The sequence below is a fragment of the Lycium ferocissimum genome, chromosome 3 (assembly GCF_029784015.1).
Source record: "Lycium ferocissimum isolate CSIRO_LF1 chromosome 3, AGI_CSIRO_Lferr_CH_V1, whole genome shotgun sequence".
Classification (NCBI taxonomy): domain Eukaryota; kingdom Viridiplantae; phylum Streptophyta; class Magnoliopsida; order Solanales; family Solanaceae; genus Lycium; species Lycium ferocissimum.
In genome coordinates, this window is record NC_081344.1 from 5,174,853 (window position 1) to 5,196,841 (window position 21,989).

The 21,989-nt window shown below is 34.3% G+C and overlaps 1 protein-coding gene across 2 annotated transcripts; it reads right to left on the minus strand.

Annotated features, from left to right (window-relative positions):
• Positions 1–1,055: 1,055 nt before the first annotated feature.
• On the minus strand, positions 1,056–10,688 carry LOC132049414 (TMV resistance protein N-like). Of its 2 annotated transcripts, none has more exons than XM_059440209.1 (4): positions 10,103–10,688; positions 3,000–4,086; positions 2,293–2,586; positions 1,056–2,204 (listed from the first exon to the last, which is right to left on the minus strand). In XM_059440209.1, the coding sequence occupies exons 1-4, from the start codon at positions 10,588–10,590 to the stop codon at positions 1,086–1,088; spliced, it is 2,988 nt and encodes a 995-aa protein (XP_059296192.1). In that variant the 5' UTR covers positions 10,591–10,688; the 3' UTR covers positions 1,056–1,085. The 2 variants fall into 2 exon arrangements, with proteins under 2 accessions (XP_059296192.1, XP_059296193.1); XM_059440210.1 differs by having other exon boundaries at positions 3,000–4,018; positions 10,103–10,240.
• Between the last annotated feature and the right edge of the window lie 11,301 nt (positions 10,689–21,989).

Genomic DNA, 21,989 nt, shown 5'->3' on the forward strand with positions numbered 1-21,989 from the left:
TGCTTTCAGTATAATATGTGATTGATCATTAATGATACTCCACAACGTTACCTACACAAGTTGTAATAATTTGAAGAATAGGACACTGAGTATTTGAGAATTCTCTGTGCATTTCATATGAAGAAGAAGAACACCTATATATACAAGAGTACCATTTATGAATAACAAAATAAAATTTAACCTTAGACAATTTTGTCTCAATTCTATTGGCTAGTGTCTAACTAACTTATTCCTTTACAATGCAAATGAAAATGACATGTTCTTGTTGATCAAGATTTGTTCATCACACGGCTATTGTTGTTTTGTCAACTTTGTGTGGGTACGATTCATTGAAGAAGGAATCTTGATATTCCTTGTATACAGCCGTGTATACTTCTTCACCTTTGGACCAAGTTTAAGCAAGCAGGCCCAAATCATTCAGCATTGCGGCCCATTCCTCTATTTTACTGAACTGGCCATTTCCTTGGTCTTCCACGTGGCCTTCCTTTGTATTTTAAGATTCCCAAATCTTGCGAGTAGACCAGACGGACTCCCCACTCTTTTGCAACCCTCGAATCAATAGAAGCCTCAAACAGGCAATACAAGTTTGGATCAATATACGGCGAGAGACTCGTATTTAATTTTTCTTTTTTTGGATGAGTATGCCGCCACAGTCTCTCAAATGGAATATAGGAAATGCACAAACAGCAACTATAAGTGGGTGACACTGTGCCCATTTTACATCTTGTCTCCATTACCTTGAATTTCTCTGAACTTTTTTTGCAAATCAACTTGATGTTGACAAAAAAATAGTCATGATTCCCAGATAAGCTCCAATCAGGACAGTACACACCATCTCCCATGTAAGTGCTGCAGCATACAGCAAACCCACGGAAGTCATCATTCCACCAATTTTTGGGCAAATGAAGCGAGATTTTTTCCAACGTGCTATGGTACGTGAACCACTTGGGAATTACACGTTCTGGATAGACGATTGACCAAGCACGAACTTTTCTACGAGGATGAAGAAACTGCAACAAACCATGACGGTCAGATTCGATTTCATTAAGCTTGTGAGTGCATTTGTGCGCGCACCCTGTAACATTTTAGAAAGAGAGAGAGAGAGAGAGAGAGAGAGAGACCTGGTTGCGATTGAAAAACGTGCAGAAAATCTTGACCAACGTATTATGTATAATTTTTTGTTGGCAGTTTTCGTTCATCAGTGAACTGTTATTGCCCTTGTCTGAATAAAGTTGTTCGTAACTAGAGTTTGTAAATGAGATCAAATACAACTTTGAGTATAGAAGCATACTGAAACAATCTTGGGCTAGAAAATCATCTGCATACAGTTCCCTAAGACCTGGAGGAAGTCCGGGAAGTTCCTTAAGCTCCTCACAGTATGTTAAGTTGAGATATTGTAGTTGCCAAGGAAGGCAGATGTGCTTTAAAGAAACAAACTTGTTTCTGCTCAAATTTAGTTCAGATAAAGAAGGAAACATATTTAAATGACTAACATCTTTGTCAAGTAGATTGCAACCACTGAGATCTAATTTTTTCAATGGCCACAAGCAGTATTCCTGGGAAAACTTCAATTTCAGACCAAATGGGCATTTAGTCTTGCGTCCTTTTTTCACAGATAGGACAGTAAGCTTATTTAAGTGGAGGATAGAATCTGGTAGTTGCAAAATGGCAGTATCATCAACATAGAGTTCCTCTAGCTTTACTAGATTTCCCATCTTACCTGGCAAGGTCTTAAGTCTTGAGCAGCCAGTGAGAATCAGAACTTTTAGTTCCCTCAATTGACAAACATTGGCTGGAAGACCGACAAGTTCCTCACAGAAACTCAAATCAAGTATGCTAACAGCAGAAAGATGGCCAATTGATGAGCTTAGCTCCTGTATTGCAGTGCATGCTAAACGGAGATTTAAGAGAGAATACATATTCTCTGAGAGTTCTGGAACTTCTTTTAATTTCAGACAGCCAGAGAGGTTGAAACTTTCAAGAGATTCCGTCTGAATGCTGCTTGGAAGGAATTCAAGACTTTTGCAGTTTTCCAAATTCAGCAAAGTCAACTTCCGGAGATATGCAGTTGATGAATGGACTTCTTCCAAGCTTACACATTGTTTTAGCACCAACCTCTGTAAATTCGGGGTCCCAGAAAGATCAGGGGTTCGCTGTAAATTCTTGGACCAACTTAGGTTGATGGTTGTCAAGCTATCAAATACCTGTTTAAAACAACATAAATATTTGAATAAGCTCTTGACCTTTTTTCACATGTCTAAAATTTAGTATGATATTCATGATGCATTTTACCTTCAACCCCTTCCACAGTTCAACTATAGAACTTGAAACCATGTTGAGCCCGACAAGCTTTCTAGGTTGAAAACTTTCTGGCAAAGATTCAAAATGGTAGTATGACCAATCAAGCCACTGCAAGCTATTAGGGAGGCAGTCAATAGCGTGAGCAATAGGGTCATGATATCGAATCTCATCCCCTTTGACTATGAGTATCCTTAGGCAATTCATTTTTCTGAAAGCTTTGCTCCTATTGCAAATAAGTGATTCCAATTCAAACGGAACCATTATGCCGTCAATTGCTTCTGTGCCCTAAAAGGATAAAGAGAAAGTCTGTAAAACCTGATATTGACCTCAAAAGGAAGTAGAGCACATATTCGAAGAACTTATTCACAAAAAAATAATGTATAACTGTCAGAATTGTTTTCATAGCAACTGAGTTATTGAGCAAACAGTTCAATTATCTGCATTCTCTCTTTAATCATTATACTTCCTTCAAGTGAAGAAAACATCATAATTTGGTGAACGTGTAAACATTAAGAGCGGTTATTGAAGAAACAAGGTTCTGTTTTTATAGAAGCTGAATTATTGAGAACCTGCACAACAACTACAATTTCCTAGATGCCAAGAGAACTGTTCAAACTCCAACGTAGGTTATGCGATTGAATAACTAGTACATATCAAAAAGACAGGACTAAATTTCTCTGTCACTATTACCAACATACCGTATTTTCTGTAAAGACATCACATACGTCCTCATAGCGCCACAGTCTACTGTACCTTCCTGGAATATCAGGGTAAACCTGGCGTACCACCTGCCGACCCATCTCCTGTATCAAATCATGCATCTCAATAACTCCTCGTGAAACATATAGAAGTGATTTTTGAGCAAGGACACTTATCCCAATCTTAGAGTGGAAACGGCAACCGTCTAGGATTCTTATCACTTCATCTTCCTTTTTCCCTCTAAAGAAACACGCAATATCTAGAAACAGATTTTTCTCTTTAGGGCCCAATCCATCAAGACTTATTCTGAGTTGCTTAACAATTTCTTCTTCTGCAGTGTCTTTTAATCTGTCTAATGCACTAATCCACTCAACCATGTCCCTTCCATAAAGAAAAGCACCCAAGACCTTAAGAGCTAAAGGAAGACCTTTAGCATAATGCAGTACATGGAACGTGAGTTCTTCAAATTCTTTTTCGGGACTCACTGTCTGAAAGGCATGCCAACTGAAGAGTTGAAGAGCTTCACTGTCAGACAGCAAATGGACCTCGTACAAGTGGTTGTGCCTATTGAGCAAATGTCTGTCTCTAGTTGTTGTAATGATTCTACTGCCACTACCAAGGCAATTACCATTTCCAATTAAGTTTTCTACTTGGTCTCCATTATCCACATCATCAAGGACAATTAGAACCTTTTTAGAATGAAGCCTAGCCTTTATCATGTTGATTCCTTCATAAACACTCCCTATATTTAGAGAATTTAGCTTCAAGATGTGTGAAAGAAGTGTCTTTTGCAAGTATTCCAACCCATGCTTCTTTGAAACTTCCCTAATATTTGCAAGAAAACAAGACCCATCAAATTGACCAGACAGCGCGTCAAAAATCTCTCTTGCGATAGTTGTCTTCCCTATCCCGCCCATCCCCCATATCCCCACAGAACAAACACCTCCAAAACCCACATTCAACAATGACTTTACTTCAGCCAAATGAGATTCCACTCCCACAAGATTCATCGTGACAGCTGAAAGTGAACGGTCCAAGCTATTAAAAATATGGTTTACCATTAGCTCTATGCATTCTGATTCATTCCTGTGGTTGGTAAGAAAAGTTCAAACTTTTAAACACTAAAAGGGGGAAAAAAAAAAAAAGCAGGGAAAAAAAAAAAAACTTGAGCCCAGAGAGATGCAAGGAATTCAACGGGGTACCTGTGATATAAAGCAAAATGCAGTCCTCGAGCCTTAAAAATTATAAGTACCAGACAGATAGAGCATCCATTTATGCATATATGTGACAAAGGAATATTACCAAATCTATCCCTATCTTCATCTGGGAGTGAATAACTCTTGGAAAGGTTTTAAAGCAAGAGATTCAATGTATTCAGAAATATAACTTCTCACAATAGTTACAATTTAGTTATATCTCACTCTGGACACAATTTGCAATTGCATCAATTTTCAGTCCTCTCCGATTGGCGAACGTCGAAAGAGAAGGTGGAGGAAGGAGCTGATTGCATTAGTCTCAGGTCAGGGATTTCCTGGTTCGATAACATTGCTCGATGTAATTGAGTCTTGAAGGGTAATTGGTTCTGGATCAATAGACCTATCTTATATACATGCAATTCTGACTTCATATTCAATGAGACATCTTCATTGCAGCAAATGAAATCTTGATTCCAGCTACCACTGCATTTAGTAATTGACCATGTGCATACTGAATATTTTAAGGGTGTGTTTGGTATGGAGGAAAATATATTTCAATTTTCCCATGTTTGGTTAGTCAAAATGTTTTGGAAAGCATTTTCTCTAGGAAAACAAGTTCCTTAAAAATGAGGAATATGGCTTCTCTAATAAAAGTACGGAAAATAAGTTATATAAGTGACATTTCAAGTTCATTGTTATTGATGCGTTTGTGGGGAAACAATATTCCAGACGAGAGAATTAATAGGACAGATAATGATTAATGTTTTCCGAATTATTTTGTTAGTCAAATAAAACTTTGTGTGGATTGGGATTCTTGTTATTTGAGCTTTATAGGACTTTTGCTATTCTAAGTTGGTTTGGACTCTTTGCTCCCCCGTAACCTCTTATTTAAGAGAGTTCCGTTATTAATAAAATAGATTGGATTTTATCAAGTTACAAGAGTTGGAACTTTCTCAAACAAGTTCCCCCAATTCCCCGAATGAATTGCAAAATTCGCAATCATAGGCAAGTCAAGGAACAAGAACAAGGGCTTAGACTGCGTGTTCACTTTCCGAACCTCCTTCCGACTCGAAAAATTAGGGACCTTAACTCTTGATGAGCTTGTAACTATGGACGAAAAAGAAGCAAAGCCGCGATCTTTTACAGAAGCCCAAACTCAATCCCAAAAGTGGCGACGAAATCAAGGATGGACGCTAAGTTCCGCAACTATCGAAGAAGCCTTAATCAGCACAGCTGCGCGTGCAAAGGAGTGAAGTTGGAGACAGTAGATGTGTGACTTCCAATAATGTTCGCCTAGATGTGCGTCTGGAGGAAGAAACAACAACAAGAACTTTGGTCCGATGACAACATCGGAGGAAGAGGTATAGTTCCCGGATACACTAAATTAGACCTTATGACCGAAGATCCTCTTATTTGGCTTCACCGTTGTGAGAAGTTCCCGCCGTACAATCAACCAAGAAAAAGTAGGTTTAGCCGCTTTTCACAGAGGGAACATATGGGTTTATCAATCGGACTCTTTTGGGAGGAAATATTAACTGGGGTGTCTTCAAAGAATATTGTACTCTCCGTTTTGGTCCACCAATGAAAAGTAATCCACTGGTGGAATTGATCAACTTGAAACAAACTAGTTCGTTGAAAATTATCAAAGGAACTTCAAAAAAATGTTGGCTCGTGCATCATTACGTACGTATAGACCGACGAGTTGGATATGTTTCCAAAATTTGGTTTAGTTGATTTGATTCGTCTTGATGTTGAATTGCACAACCCATCTAACTTAGTACAAATACACGCGAGAGCATTTGAGTATAAGATACAAAACACAAACAAGGGCAACCAGAAACGTTAGTGTAAAAAAACTTAAAGAGAATCTTTGTTAAAAGGTTGACTCGCGAGATGGTGCCCACGTGCAAAGGGGTTGTGCTGGCTGTGATGATCTTTTATGTTGCTATACTGCAAAAAGTTATTCTCGGAAATAGAGGATGGGGAATCGAGGACGTAATGGACCTAGCGGAGAACCCGCCTCTCACTCCATGCTATCATTGTGCAAACAACTTCTCCAAATCAGTTGCAAGTTTTAATTGATAAGAAGTTGTTGCTTAGCTTAGTCGATTCGGGCAAAGACACACAACTTTATTAGCTCACCAAAGCTACGCTTAGATTGCCTATACATCGAGGAAATCTCTGGATGATCATGGCATGGCGAGAAGATTTCCGGTTTGGGCATTTGCAAACGGTCCGGTTTTGTGTAACTAACCATTCCAGTGTTGATTTATATGTGATTCCTTTGGATGCTTTTGATATTGTCCTAGGTATCAAACGGCTACAAACACTAGGCCCTATTCTCAGGATTTTGCCTTATGACCAGAGATTTTGAGTAAAGGACAAGCGAGATCATTTTACATGGACAACAACAACTATTTGACCACACCTACATCTTTTATTTGGATTCCAAGCAAGGTGAGCTTGAGAGGTATAGCCGATTTCCATGACCTTTTCCAAGAACTCCGCAGTACGCGCTTTACGCGTTCTGCGACCATCGCATATGTTTAGTACCAGGAACTAATCCGGTGGTAGTTCGCCCTATCGTTATCCCTCACTTTCGAAAGATGAGATTGAGAAACAATGTGAGCAAATGCTTGACAGAAGGCATTATTCGACCAAGTCGTTCTCCATTCTCATCACTCGTATTACTAAGAAAACATGATGGAACATGGCGCTTTTGCGTGGATTATAGGGAGCTAAATGCTAAAACATGGAAAAGACAAATTCCCTATTTTGGAGGAGTTACTTGAAGAATTGCACGGACACACTTTTTCACCAAGCTTGATCTTCGAACCCGGTTATCATCAAGTCCGCGTGGATTTATGGATGTTGAGAAGACGCGCTTAACACATCATGGTCATTTCGAGTTCCTTGTCATGCCATTCGGATTAACGAATGCTCTTTCTACCTTTCAAGCTTTAATGAATGAGGTATTAAGTACCTACGTCAATTTGTGCTTGTATTTTTTGATGACATACTTGTGTATAGCAAGACTTGGAAGGATCATTTGTCACACACGCGAATCATCTTTGAGTTGCTCCAAGCTCATCGCCTTTATTTAAAAAAATCCAAATGTTCCTTTGGTGAAAAACAAGTAGCTTATCCGGGCCACGTAGTCTCAAACATAGTGTGGTCACCGATGCTAGCAAAATCAAGGCCGTGGTGGATTCGGCCTCTCAACCACAACAACGGCGTTGCGTGGTTTCTCAGGATTGACAGATATTAAATTCATCATACGGTTTGATTCTTGTTGCCCATTAACAAGTATGCTTCGGCGGCGATTCTTTTTAAGTGGAACGATGATGCCCTCGCTTCTTTTCAAGCTCTTAAAGGCATTAGTTACCGCCGGTGTTACGATTTGCCAAACTTTAAAGAAGAATTTGTTGTTATGATGCTTCGGGTGTTGGAATGGGCAATCCTTCAACAAGAAAGGACATCCAATTGCTTTTTTCGTCGTAAAAATTTAACCGAAACTTGAAATATTTATGCAAAAATTGATAGGCTTGACAAACATTGGAGGCCTTATCTAAAGCCTTTCAATTCGGACGGATCACTACTTTAAATCCTAGATCGACGTCTTCTCCTTAAAAATTGGCTTAGCGAGTTGATGGGGTTTGATTTTCGGGTGGAATACAAGGGGGCGATTGAATATGCCAGATGCATTATCGCGGCGAGAGAGGTGAAGATATGTTATTTGCTATTTAAAAAGTTTTGATATATTTGAGGAAGTTCGGGAAAAAAACCATTTTGGGGAACTTCAAGCTAAAATTGCAGGAGAGATGGATCTTATTGGGTGTTTCGAGATGGGTTGTTATTCTTTAAAGACGAGGTCATATCCCATGTGCTTGCCTAACTTTTCATGATAAAGGTGTGCAAAAAGACCATGCAACGTATTCGAGGATTTCTATTTAACACTATCAAGGATTACGTTGCTGCTTTTCGGTTGCCAACGTAATAAAATAATTGAGTCCAGCAGGGCCAACTTTACAATCGCCTAATCAACCCGTCGATATCTCAATGGATTTTATTTCAAAATCGGGAGGTAAAAATGTTATTGGTGGTTGTGGACGGGTTCTCTAAATACGCACATTTTATTTCTCTTGCTCATTTATATAACGCATCTTCCATGTTAAAGTCTTTTCTTTGAAAATATTGTTCGTTTGCATAGTATACGTAATCAATTGTCGTTGAAGATGCCCTCTTCACTAGTAACTTCGGAAAGAATTGTTTCGTTTAAGTGGGACTAAATTAAACTTTTTCATCCGTTTATCTACAATCTGGCCAACCGAGGTGTGAATCGCACGATCGAGTATTTGCGATGTCATGGGTGATCGTCCTACGAAATGGGTAGATCGGATTCACACAGGCTGAATTTTGCTACAACACTTCTTACCACTCAAAGACTTCCACGCATCTTATTTCAAGTTGTTTATGGACGCGAGCCTCCCCTTTGCGATCCTATATGGTTGGTTCATCTCGAGTTGATGCGGTAGGCCGAGCATTAATAGACCGAGATGTTGCCTTACAAGATATTTAAACTCAGTGGCGCAACACAAGATGAAACTGTTTATGATAAGGGACATCGTGATGTGGAATTTTCTTTACACATCCCTATCGCCAAAAACTTTGGCTATCAAAGCTTGCACCAAAAATATTATGGTCACTTTTGCGGTCTTGAAAGCACATTCATGCTTATTTGATTTATGTGTTTCATGTGGAGCCATTTAGGGTGAGGGCACTGCGACTCCACCTACTCTTCCCTTCCAGTTCAAGAAGGAGAGCGCCCGAATCGTGGTAATTATTTTCGGTGGTGCGGCTTTTGAGACTCCACTTAACGTTAAGCATCATTTATTTTTTCCGGACTTCACTTGAGGACAAGCTTTTTCTCCGAAGGGAGTAATGTTATTGATGCGTTTGTGGGGAAACAATATTCCGGACACGGATAATGATTAATGTTTTATATTTTGTTAGTCATAAAACTTCCACAGAGTTGCGGATTAGACTCGTTATTTCGAGTTTTATAGGAGAGTTGGTTAGGACTTTTGCTATTCTAAGTTACGGTTTGGACTCTTTAATTACATTTAGAGAGAGTTGACGTTATTAATAAAATAGATTGGATTTTATCAAGTTACAAAAGTTGGAACTTTCTTAAACAAGTTCCCGAATGCCAAATTCCACGAATGAATTGCAAAATTCGAATCATAGGCAAGTCGAACAAGAATAGGGCTTTTGTTGGGCCTCGCTTTCCGATTAGTCGTCCGGCGACTCGATCAAAGGACCTTAACATTCATTGTCTCTATCACCCTTGACCGACCCGCCCACCCCCAAAACCCCCGAACCAGGGGCGGAGCTAGTAAGGGGCAAGGGCGTTCATCCCAACCTCCTTCCGCAAAAAATTGAAAACTCTCTGATGATCTTGTCTATAGGTAGAACTATGTGAGCGATCTAAACTAATCTACCCCTCTCTACGAAATCAGAAAACTTTCTCAAGAAAGGTGTCTCAGTACAGCTGAATGTGCCAAACTTGTGATATTTTAGTAGATGTTGACTTTATTTCTTTACATTTTTGAACCTCCACATCCCACCCCCACCCCCACTCACCACCACCACCACCACCACCACCCATCCACCCAATAGTATTTTGCTAGAAAACATATAAATTCTCTTGGGAAAATATTTTGGTGGTTACTACTTACCGAACACTAGAAAATAAGTAAGAAATCCACTTGTTTTTCGAGAAAACATATTCTAGGAAAATATCTTCCATGAAAAACATTTTCCTTCATACCAAATACACCCTAAATAGAAACACAAACAACAACCAGAAAAGAAAAATTAAAGAGAGTCTTTTTTGTTCTACTAACCCATTGGCTGTATTACGTACGTCCCATCCTGATATTTTTGCTGCTTGAGTAACAACCTTTCTCCATATTTTCACTTTCTCCAAATCAGTTCCTTTTAGATGTGCCTCGTGCTTGGCAAAAGCTTCACCAAAGCTAATTTTTTGATTCCTTACATCTGATGGATCAACATCATAAAAGACTGGAATTGGAATTTGTCCCTTTTTTTGAACACATTCCATAATCTTGACTAGTTCTTCTAAGCACCAAATGGATGAAGCATAGTTTTTTGAGAAAATAATAACGGCAATTCTTGATTGCTCAATGGCTTCTGAAAGTTCAGGTGAGATGGATTTTCCTCTGTCAAGTTCTTTGTCGTCTTTGAATGCATGAATTCCTTTGAATTTAAGAAATGTGTAAAGATGGGAAACGAAGTTGTTACGTGTATCTTCACCTCTGAAACTCAAGAAAACATCATATTTCCATTTTCGGGTCTCTGATATGGAAGCCATGGTGAATTTTGAGCTTAGTAATCAGCTAAAAACAATAGAAATGGCGTGTAGAAACTCAGATTTACAGAGAAAATGAGATGGACTTGATAAGGCAACCCCTACCTAGCGTTCCAATCTTTTCTCTTTACTCAAAACTTTGCGCGCAATGGGAGCCACTAATTTTGTATAACGCGTTAGAGAAAGCACAAAATATTACATTATCTTTGGGTTAGAACATAAAATCATATATGTTCTTTTACATGGGGTCTTTATATTTGTATAAGTGATGCACTTTTTTTACAAATATTAAAATTTAACAAAAAAGGGCAAAAATGCCTCTGAACTATTAAAAAAGGTCTAAAAATACCTTTCATCCATCTATTTTGCTAAAAATATCCCTTAGTTCAACTTTTTGGCTTATTTATACTCTTTGACGGTCAACACTAATTTTTTTTTTAAAAAAAAATTATTTAAATTACACATGACATTTTATTACCATTCCGATTTTCTAAATCTGAAAAAATTAGATTTTTATAAAATCTTGAACAACTAATGTTTTGCTAGAAATACCCCTTTATGAATTGAGGGTAAGAAAATGTATTGAATAAAGGGTATTTTTAGACCATTTCAAATAGTTCGGGGCATTTTTGCCCTTTTTCGTTTTTTTAAGAAGATATTTGGGAGTTATTTAAAAGTGCGAAACATGAAACATAATGGACTATTAATGCTTCATGTAAAAGAACATGTATGATTTTAGGTCCAAACCCAAAGATAATGTACTATTTTGGTCATTTTCTCTAACGCGTTAACTTTATTTTTCCCCCACTTTATATAATTTCAAAGTTTTAATATTCATATTTTTTTATACTTTGATCAAAGATTAGTTAAGGAGAGAGCGATTTTACGCGTTAATGCGTTATACAAGCGAATTCAAATTAGTTGAAGTCCTAATGCAGATACCAAACACTGTATGAGTATATTTTATGTTAATTTTATATTTTTTTGATATTATTTTTTTAATGATAATTAGTTATGTTAGTCTTTATTATCGTTTATTAATAACTCGTGAGACGATCTAAATTAATTATGAAAAAATCTCGACATATTCAAAATAAAGTAATGCCTTGACTAAATAATAAAATGCTTAAATCAAAACCTTATAAAATAAAACACTTAAACCTAACGATAACAAGTTTCCAAACAAATCTTACTTCGGGGTACTTGACAGCCCCTAAAATGACGATCCAAATGTTTAGGGATAGTTGATGTATTGAGCCAACATTATTATTCGCAGAAAAAGATATTAGATTCTATATAAAATATTGATATTCCGGAGTTTTGGGACATGACTAATCTTTGATCAAAATATGAAAAAAAAAAAAAGTGAATTTCAAAACTTTAAAATTATACAAAGTGTGGGGAAAATAAAACTAACCCCTATTGCGCATAAAATTAGTGCGCAATAGGACTTAACGGTAGCTGTATAAATTAAGTCCTATTGCTCACAAAATTTGTGCGCAAAAGGTACTAATGTTCCTTTTTTTCTTTTTTGGTGGTTACTTTTGTTACAAAGACCCAAATGTGGGTCATTTAAGGAGTCCGAAACCAAAATGACTTAATAAAAAATCAAGTGAACCAAAATACCCCAACAAAAAAAAGTTACAAAACTACCTTTAGCTTAATATTAAAGTTTTTTTTTTTGTATTGATAAAAATCTTTAGTACTAAAAAAAATTTGGTAAACCTTTTTTTTTTTTTGCAAACTTAGTGTGTTTTTTCATACTTTGACCAACGATTAGTCGTGTGTCAAACTCAAACGTCAATATTTTATATAGAACCTGATATTTTTTCTGCGTACAATAATGTAGGCTTAATACATCAAGGATACGTAGTCGTTCGGATCATCATTTTAGGGGTTGAAAAGATGCCGAAGTAAGTTTTGTTTGAAAAAATTTTTTTTTTTTTTTGTAACACTTAGTGTTTTTTCCATATTTTTGACCAATGATTAGTCGCGTGTCAAGACTCGAAACGTCAATATTTTATATTTTGATATTTTTTTTAAGCGTACAATAATGTAGGCCCAATACATCAAGGATACGTAGACGTTCGGATAGTCATTTTAGGGGTTGAAAAGGTACATAAATAAGTTTTGTTTGAAAAAACTTTTGGCCTAAATTTTTTTTTTTTTTTTTTTTTTTTTTTTTTGTAACACTTAGTGTTTTTTCATACTTTGACCAATGATTAGTCATGTGTCAAGACTCCGAAACGTCAATATTTTATATAGAACCTGATATTTTTTTTTTTACAATAATATAGGCTCGTTAAATATATATCGTCATTTTAGGAGTTGAAAAAGTCTCCGAAGTAAGTTTTATTTGAAAACTTTAGGTTTGAGTACATAGCCGTCCATTTTTATTTGAAGACTTGGTGTCATTAGCTTAAAAAAATTTATTCTTAGGTTTTAGATTTAAGTGTGTTATTTTTTAATGCGTAATTTTATTTCGAATATACCCAATTTTTTGCGTTCGGACGTCCGATTTACGCTATTTCTTTTTGCAACATATTCGAAATAAAGTTACGCATTAAAAAATAACACACTTAAGAAACAAGTTTTTTTTTTCATAAAAAGATCGCAACATCTTATTTTAATAAATCTTTTTTTTTTTTTGGTGTTTCTTTTAAATACTGACTAACGATTAGTCGTGTATGAAAACCTATTTTTTTTCGTTATAATGTTAGCTCAATACATTAAGGATACATAAGCGTTAATCGTCGTTTTATTTTGAATAGTTTTGTTTGGAAACTTTTTTTTTAAGATTTTGATTTAAGCGTGTTATTTTTTAATCAAGACATAACTTTATTTTGAATATAAACCTAAAGCTTTTTGACACAATTTTTTTTTATTTTGGGTATTTTTCCGAGATCTATGCGGATAAAGCTATTAAAAATAATTTTAAAAAAAAACATCTTTTACATTAATTTGCAATTTTCCCCAAATTGGCGTGAAATTTTAGTGTTTTTTTTAATATAAAAAGATTTCAAAGTAAAAATCTAATATTTTGAATAAATCTGGTTTTTTTTGAAAATTAACACTTAGACTAATTTTTCGACATATAAAGTTGACCTAAAAATTTTTACGGTCAAACACTAAGTTTTTTCAAACGTATCTTGATGTATTATTGAGCCTACATTATTAGCTCAAAAAATATAAGGATACATAAAATAGCGTTTGAAGGTCTTGACATCCCCGTTTTAGTGGTTGAAAAAACGCTACTAAGTGTTGCAAAAAAAAAGTTTTTTTTATAAAACTTTTTTTCCATAAATTAAATACAAATTAATTAGTTTTATTTTTTAAGGGATTTTGACGTTTTGAAGAGGGATTATTTTATTTTTAATCTTGGAATTGAGTTTTGGTGTTCCAAGTCACCTTATTCCTAATCAAAAAAATAAATCTATTTTTATTCAATTTGATAAAAAAGTATTTAAAAACTTATATAGCTAAAATCAATTCTTGGATAAAAATTTATGGCTATGCCTATGAAATTATTGTTTACCTTTTGGTCTTGACTTAGACGCGTAGTTGCGACTTCAACGTCCGAAAAATTTATAGCTAAAAGTATTTTACTAATTAAGTAAAATTATATATTTGAAATATTTTAATTGATTCAACTTGTAAAATCATCTAGTGGCAAAGTGCAGCCGACATGGGCATCTTTAATTTATTATTTATAAAATAGCTTTGTCTTGGGGCATTTTTAAAACATCTTTTTATCCCAAGTATATATGATGGATATATTCAATTTCTTCTTTTTTTTAAATATCTCAAACTTGGTATTGGAAAAACACTACAAAGCTTCCACTCTCCAAATTAAATACCAAGAAATTAAGCTTGCAAATTATTCCTCCTATATAATATCCATGATAGCCATTCATGTCCTAGATATAGAAAGATTCCACATTCTAAAAGAAAAATTAATCTAAGCTATATTCATGATACTATCTATTGTTTCAATTTTTAAAAATAACCCCACAACACGTTTTTATATATATCTTCATATCATGATATATAATTCTAGTCAATAAAAGACTAACTATTTAAAAATCGTGTTTCCTTAAACAACTATAAATTAAGAAAATATAAAACCAATAAAATTTATTATGCTAACACATGAAAAGATATTTCAATAATAAAGACCTATAAACCCGAACACGTTTCAAAATACTATATACTTGGTCTAATTTAGTTGAATCGATGTTAGTTTCATTATAAACTTATTCCTCTCTATTTTAACTAAGCATGGATTTCAACCAACCATTTAACACACAAGAAATAATCACATATGCTATACCGATTTCGTACCATATTTAACAATACAAAAATCTGAATATACTTCACATTTTACATCAAAGAAGAATAGTTAGACACATATGAAATTTGTAAACTTCATAATATTGAAATCAGGCCTCATATAATCGTGATATTAAATCATACAATGAAGATCGAGTGTTACCTTTGCGTAAATACCTCGCTGAAAAATAATAATGTGAAGCTACAATATTCTACCAATTTGAGTTAATCATTCAAGGTCAAATGGAAACCTCGAACTGAACTTTAAAAAAACACATGTTTCGTGTGTTTTTTTCTCTGTTGTTCTTCTTTTTTTTACAAAAAAAAAATGTGTGTTTCTGTTGTTCGTGTAGGTGTGTTCTTTTATAGGGTAATGTGGTGCTCGCATGTATATGTGTTAATAAGAGAATCGCGTAGGACTATCTAGGGATAATTGTTTGAGAGATTTTTAAAAGGAAATATTGTTTGTTTAGGATAGATTCAAGGAAAGAAAAGAGAGAAAAAAAAACGTGTAGTTGTGGGTGTATGGGGTGAAGCAATTATTGGGGATGGAGTTTTTTTTTGAATTACTAGCGTATTAGTTTTACTTAGGTTAGTATTTTTCTTTCCATTTTTAGATTTTTTTGTCTTGTTTAGTCCTCTTCCCTTTTGCTAACTTTTTTTTTTTTTTTTTTTTTTTTTGTGTTTTTGTTAAAAGAAGGCTAATTTTGTAGAAATCAAATTAAATAACTAGTCCAAAATAAAATGTAACTAAGAAAATACTTAAGTCCATTATTTATTAAAACCTAAATTTAAAGAAAACATATATTTTTTGTAAACTTTCTTTCTTGTTTTTGTAAAACAAAACTTATCTAAGGCATTACGTGACTCTATTTTTTTAAGCTTTCGATCTTTTAAATGCAAAACTTACCAAAAAATGAGATAAAAATTGAAATTTCTAACTAAACCTGAAATATTTAAACGCTAAAAATGGTGTAAAAACATCAAATGACCCACTTATACTATATCCAAAAAAAAAAATCTTTAGTTCACACTAAACTAATTGGGCGATCTACTTTTTTTTTGTTGGGATATCACTTGGTTTTTTATTGAGTCATTTTGGTTCCGGACTCGTCATTTAAGTTGCCCACTCTTGTTAAAATGAGGCAAAATACATCAAATGAATTTAAATCATTTGATGTATCTAATATGCCTTAAAATAATTAGTGGTTCTTTAGTGGTTCTTTTATAACTTTAATACAGTTAGGGGTCGTTGGGTAGTTGGTCAGAGTTAATATAAGGATTAGTTATAGAGAAATTTATATATTATTTTATGTATGAATTCGTTACGCAGGTTTAGTTATTCACGTACTAATTATTTCATTAAAAAAAAGGTGGATAAACTTTCAATGCCGTTAATTGTATGAAATTCCTTCAGGCAATATTTTACTCACACACATTCTCTTCATTTGCGAGTACAGCATTTAGAGCATAGAGTTCTGTATCATTTATTCTTGTTCTTATCATAAGGGTAATTTGGTTGGATAAGTTGGGATTGGTTCGATAAGTTGGGATATGTCAGGATTAAGTTTGAGATTAAATTTATTTTTAAACTAATTCCAGCATAATTTAAAGAAAAAAGGGGCAAATATATTCTTCAACTTTGCGATTTATAGCGGATATACTCCTCGTTAGAAAAGTTGGGGCATATATACTCAAGGGCGGATCTACTAGGGAGGGAGGGAGTGTCACGCCACCCGCACACCTCGACCGAAATTGTATATATATGTGTTTATAAATGGAAAAGAATATAGCTATGTAAAGTGGCACCCGGTTGATGAGGGAAAAATACATATATAAATTAAGTAGTTATTTAATTTTTAATATTAATATTTTATGTTTTATTTGCATGAAATACCATAATTTAATAAATAAATTCAAGAGATTAAAATGAAGAAAGAAAGAAAAGCAAGAAACGAGGAAAGGAAGTGCTGCAAAGATGAAATCAATTGTACAAATTTTGGAGTTAATTCCTCAAATGGTCATTGAACTTATAGAAAAGTTCTACTAAAGTAACTTTTGAATTTTTTTGGACAATAAGGTCATCAAACTATGTCCTTGTTTCCAATAAAGTAAATTAACCCATTTTTAGACATAAAACCCTTAACCCATATATAAATTATAAAATCCATTACCTAGGCACAATTTTTAGATACTCCAAAATTCTTGTTCAAGTTTTAATAATAAAATAGAAATATTCAAATAATATTTCAAGCTATATGAATAAAACACTATAATCGTTCAAACTTTAAGTATGCTATAAGTTGATTTTCTTTGTTATATCAACATCTTTTGAACTATTTTGATATTTTTCTATTGTTCAAAGTCGGAAGTTAAATATTTTACTGAATAGAAGTGCTTGGACATAATTGAAACACATAGGACATTATATAAATCCATGATGCATGTAATTATATATATATATATATATATATATATATATATATATATAGAACGAGATTGGTTTATTGGTAGAATATTTGGATAAATTTTCTCAAGAAAAAAATCTTGTTGGATAACGACGTCGCAAAAATGAAAACACTTTTACAATTAGTTGTATATATGCTTTCTAAAAATATAAAATGTTTAAATTAATTGTAATCCACCTATGTATAAAACTTAAATAAAATCAAAATATTACAAGTTCAACTCCAAGAAAATAAAAATACTAAATATTTTCTTTTATTATTGAAAATTTTATATCTCAGGGAGAATAATTTACAATCAGTTAAAAAACCTATAGTTAAGCTTTGTGCTCAGTTCCATTATCATTCAACTGTATCCTCTTATTGTCCACTGAGATATAATTTTGCAATGTTCTGAAATTTTTATTCGAATTAATATTTCACATTTTGGAAGTAAAATAGAAATATTCAAATGGGTTTTATAATTTAAAAATGAGTTAAGGGATTTTTATGTCAAAAAATGGATGGTTTTACTTTTTTTGGAAACATGAACATAGTTTGATGACCTTATTGTTCAAAAAAATTCAAAAATTACTTTAAGGGACTTTCCTACAAGTTCAATGACCATTTGTGGAGCCATCAAACTAAAACAAAATTACAATAGGAAAAGAAAAGAAGGCCACTACACATTTCCGTATTCATGCCACGTTAAAGCAAGTGGAATGCAAAAAAGTAAAGGACTGTCGAAGAAACCAATTTCAACACATGAAGTGTAATTGGCTAACTTGGAAGAAAAGTTACTACACATTTCCGTATTCATGCCACTTTAAAGCAAGTGGACCGCAAAAAAGCAAAGGACTGTCGAAGAAACCCATTTCAACACATAAGTGTAATTGGCCAACTTTGAAGAAAAGTTACTAACTAAAAGGACTATTAAAAGCCTTAAAAATTCCTAAAGAAAATATCCCTTTGGAATAAAACCCATTAATGAGTCAGCCACGAAATTGTAATAAATCCTAAGTAATTATTTCTCTAGGTCAGCCCACGTAGCAGCAATTAAATCTATTTATGTAAAACCTTAATAGTCTCAATTATTATCAACTCCAACCTTTCATATTCTATGGTAAATCAGTTATATCTATTAATACTTGATTTCTTTAATGATACTTGTTTCACATTATTATCATTTTATAACGTAAAATTTACTAAATATATATAGAGATAGAGGTAATGGGTTGAGGTCGTGGATTGTTTGATAACTTGTGAAACAATGAATGTAGGAATGGATGGGAATACTCAAATCTCTCAAAAATAATTTTGTGACTATGCCTTCTTTGATCAGTAAGTTTGATATGCTGCTTCTATTTTTTAAGTAAGCATTTTGTTTTTTCATTTTTTGGATTTCTCGTAAGAAAGCATTTTCACATGTATTCATCGTTCTAAAATGTGTATGCATGTTTACTTAAATTTTTATAAGGCATATTCTCATGCAGTTTTAACTTGGATGTGGGGAAAGAATAATATTGCGCATAAATTAAGAATTCTTAAGCTATAGAAAAACTTGAAAGAATATAGTTTCGAAGAGCACCCCGACAACTTCTAATTAAAGGTAAAGCAGATCCAGGATTTAAACTATATGGGTCAATCTTTTAAGATTTTCACAATTGAACCATTATATGTATCTACTATTTATTGCAATTTTAGTAACTTTTATACACAAATTTGTGCTCGCGTGAAAGTTATGGGTTGATTCAATTAAACCCGTACCTAAAATGGTACATCTGCCCTTGACAGCAAACATTGAAAGCAAATAAAAAACTCATGCCTGTTTGAGCAAGAAAGCGTACGGGTTCTTGAAATTTATTTTACGCTCTATGACTTTTAATAAATTGAAACATTATAGCTTCGTTTAACTTTTTACGCTTTACAAGTTGTTGTTAGTATTTATTGCAATGATTCTAAGTGTTCGGTGCATCATAGTCCTCCTTTAATTTAGTATATTAAAGTGTGAGAAAAATGATATGATGAGATAAATTTTAGATATGAAGTGTCGGTTCCCAAATTTTGGTTTAGGAGTAAATTATTCATTATTTGTTGTATGTAATATAATCCTACTAATAATTCTTTAATTGTTAACTTGAAATAGTACTTATTGATATAAGTTCGTATCAAAAGCAAACTCTTTAATAAAAAGGAGAAAATGTTTGTACATATACTAAATGTACAAAGAAAAATCATACTCTAAAATTTATTTCACCTATGCATGTATAGAGAAGCTATTTTAGAAGAAAAAAAATACTTTTCCTTCTTTGCATGTTTTTTAAGACAATGTAAACCTTTTAAGTGATGAGAAATTTGAGAAATGTATGAAGTTAAGTGTTAATAATAAAATCTATTAAAACTTGGTACCTACAGTTGAATCTAGAGATTAAAGTATTTGCTATACAATTATTAGAAAGAAAAAAATATTTATGATTGCGCGAAGCGCGAACAATTTCACTAGTTTAAAAATAAGGCAAATACAAGTTGCAATTTTCAACTTGCCAAATCTAGAGATTTACGACCTTTTGAAGACTCTATAAATAGAGTTGTTTGAGTTGCTTTGGGAAAAAGAAAAAAAAAAAAAAAAAAAAAAAAAAAAAAAAAAGAGAGGAGGAACAGAGAGCTACAAATATATTCCATTCTTTAGCCTTTTCTTATATAGTTTCTTAGATTATTTAGTCTTGGAAATTATTCTAGTTCCTGCTTTTAATTAAATAGCGGAATTATTCTTCTTGAATATTTCTTCTATTTTCTTATTTAATGGACATTGATATTTCTATGAGTTGTATTAACTCCAATATGGAGTAACTGAAACCCTAGGCTCTCTCCTCTTGTCTCTCTCCTTTGAGACCATGGAGATTTAGGGTAAGCCATGGTCGCCACTATCTCTCCCGGCCTTTGGTCTGCGGGAGAGCCTCCCAAAACCCTACAAACAACACTACAAACACCAATACAAACCCCATTTATGCCGATAGATTGAATCAAACAAAATCAACTGTTAACTTTTCTCAAACTAGTTTGATACCTATTGACGTTGTTCATGGAATTCCTACTTTAAAATTTACATTGGATGAACGACAAGCTTTCGCTAGGGAGGAGGGACTTCATCAAGCCATTGTGGTTAAACTATCCATGGGATCACCGGATTTGCCAACTTTAAGATCGATTTTTCCTAAGTTCCTCGACATTAAGGGACATTGTCTCGTCGGGTTGCTTGCTCAAAGACAACTTCTTATCCGTATGGATCAATATGATGATTTTGTGGCTGCATTATCAAGAGGCGTGAATTATTTCATGTACAACAGTAAAGACCATCAAATTAGGATTTTCCCATGGACTATTGGATTCGACCCTAAGGAGGAGACTTCACGTGCAGCAGTTTGGATTTCGTTTCCAAACCTATCGACTGACTTGTTTACTAAGAGATCTTTGCTTTCCATTGCTTTAGCAGTCGGGAAACCTATTGCCGTGGATAAGGCCACGCAAGTGAGATCAAGACCTAGCACGACTAGGGTTAGGGTGATCCTCGACTTATTAGACAAACATCTGGATCGTAATCGACTTCAAAGTGTGGACAAAGGTATGGGCAGAATTATTGACGAGTTTCAGGAAGTCGTGTATGATAATTTGCCTCATTATTACACCCATTTTAGGCACCAAGGTCATAATGAAAAAAAGTGCCGATTGTTAATTAGAAAAAACGTAGTGGTTCAAAAAGAATATGTTATGGCAATGGAGACTGAGGGAGCTTCGGTTGAGAAATTGCAAGGAGATGCATGTGATTATCTAAACACTAAGAAGCAACAACAAAAGGGAGCTAACATGGGAGATATTCCAGTAGGTCGAGCATTGGCTAGGGTGTCCGAAAACCTCGTTGAAAGCTCATGGGTTGGAAAGGAAGTTGCTCCAGATTTGCGTGCTAATCCGAAAAGGAATGAGGGTAGTCCATCGAGTAATAGCAAATCTGAGGCAGTCCATTCTCTAAATAGTAATGAAAATCAGGAGGTTTTTGTTGGAAAAGTGCAAGAGGTGGTGCAACTGGCCAAAATGAACGAGTTGCCTAGTTTTAGTGATACGGGTGTCACAGTTGGGAATTCAACGATGTCCGAGTAGGCTATGGATCTGAACAATGCTAGAGATGATGCTGGAAGTGAAGGCTGGATAGTGGTCTCACGCAAACAATCTGTTAGTCCTCAAATTGTCAAAGAACTTAATGTGACAAAGGAACAAGGCATTGCAACAAAGGACATTGTGTGTCCTAACACTTTTGTGGCTCTTTCAGGTAAAGAGGAGCACCAATCTGCTTTAAGATGTTCTAAACATCATATTGCACATCTGGAATTGGCAAACATGCTAATGCAGCAACAAGTTGCAAGTTTGGTTTGTCCGGTCCCCATCTTGAAGCCGTTGATGGTTACATTGAACACTTCGGCATTTGAGATCCCTACTAAGTCTATGGAGATATTTGGTGAGCAATATGATGACTTTGGGCAGCAAGTAATACCCAGAGGGAATAACCAAGATATGGATAAGATTGTGGCCTCCGCTCCAGAAAGTTTAAGCAATAACATTGAAACGAAAAGTGAC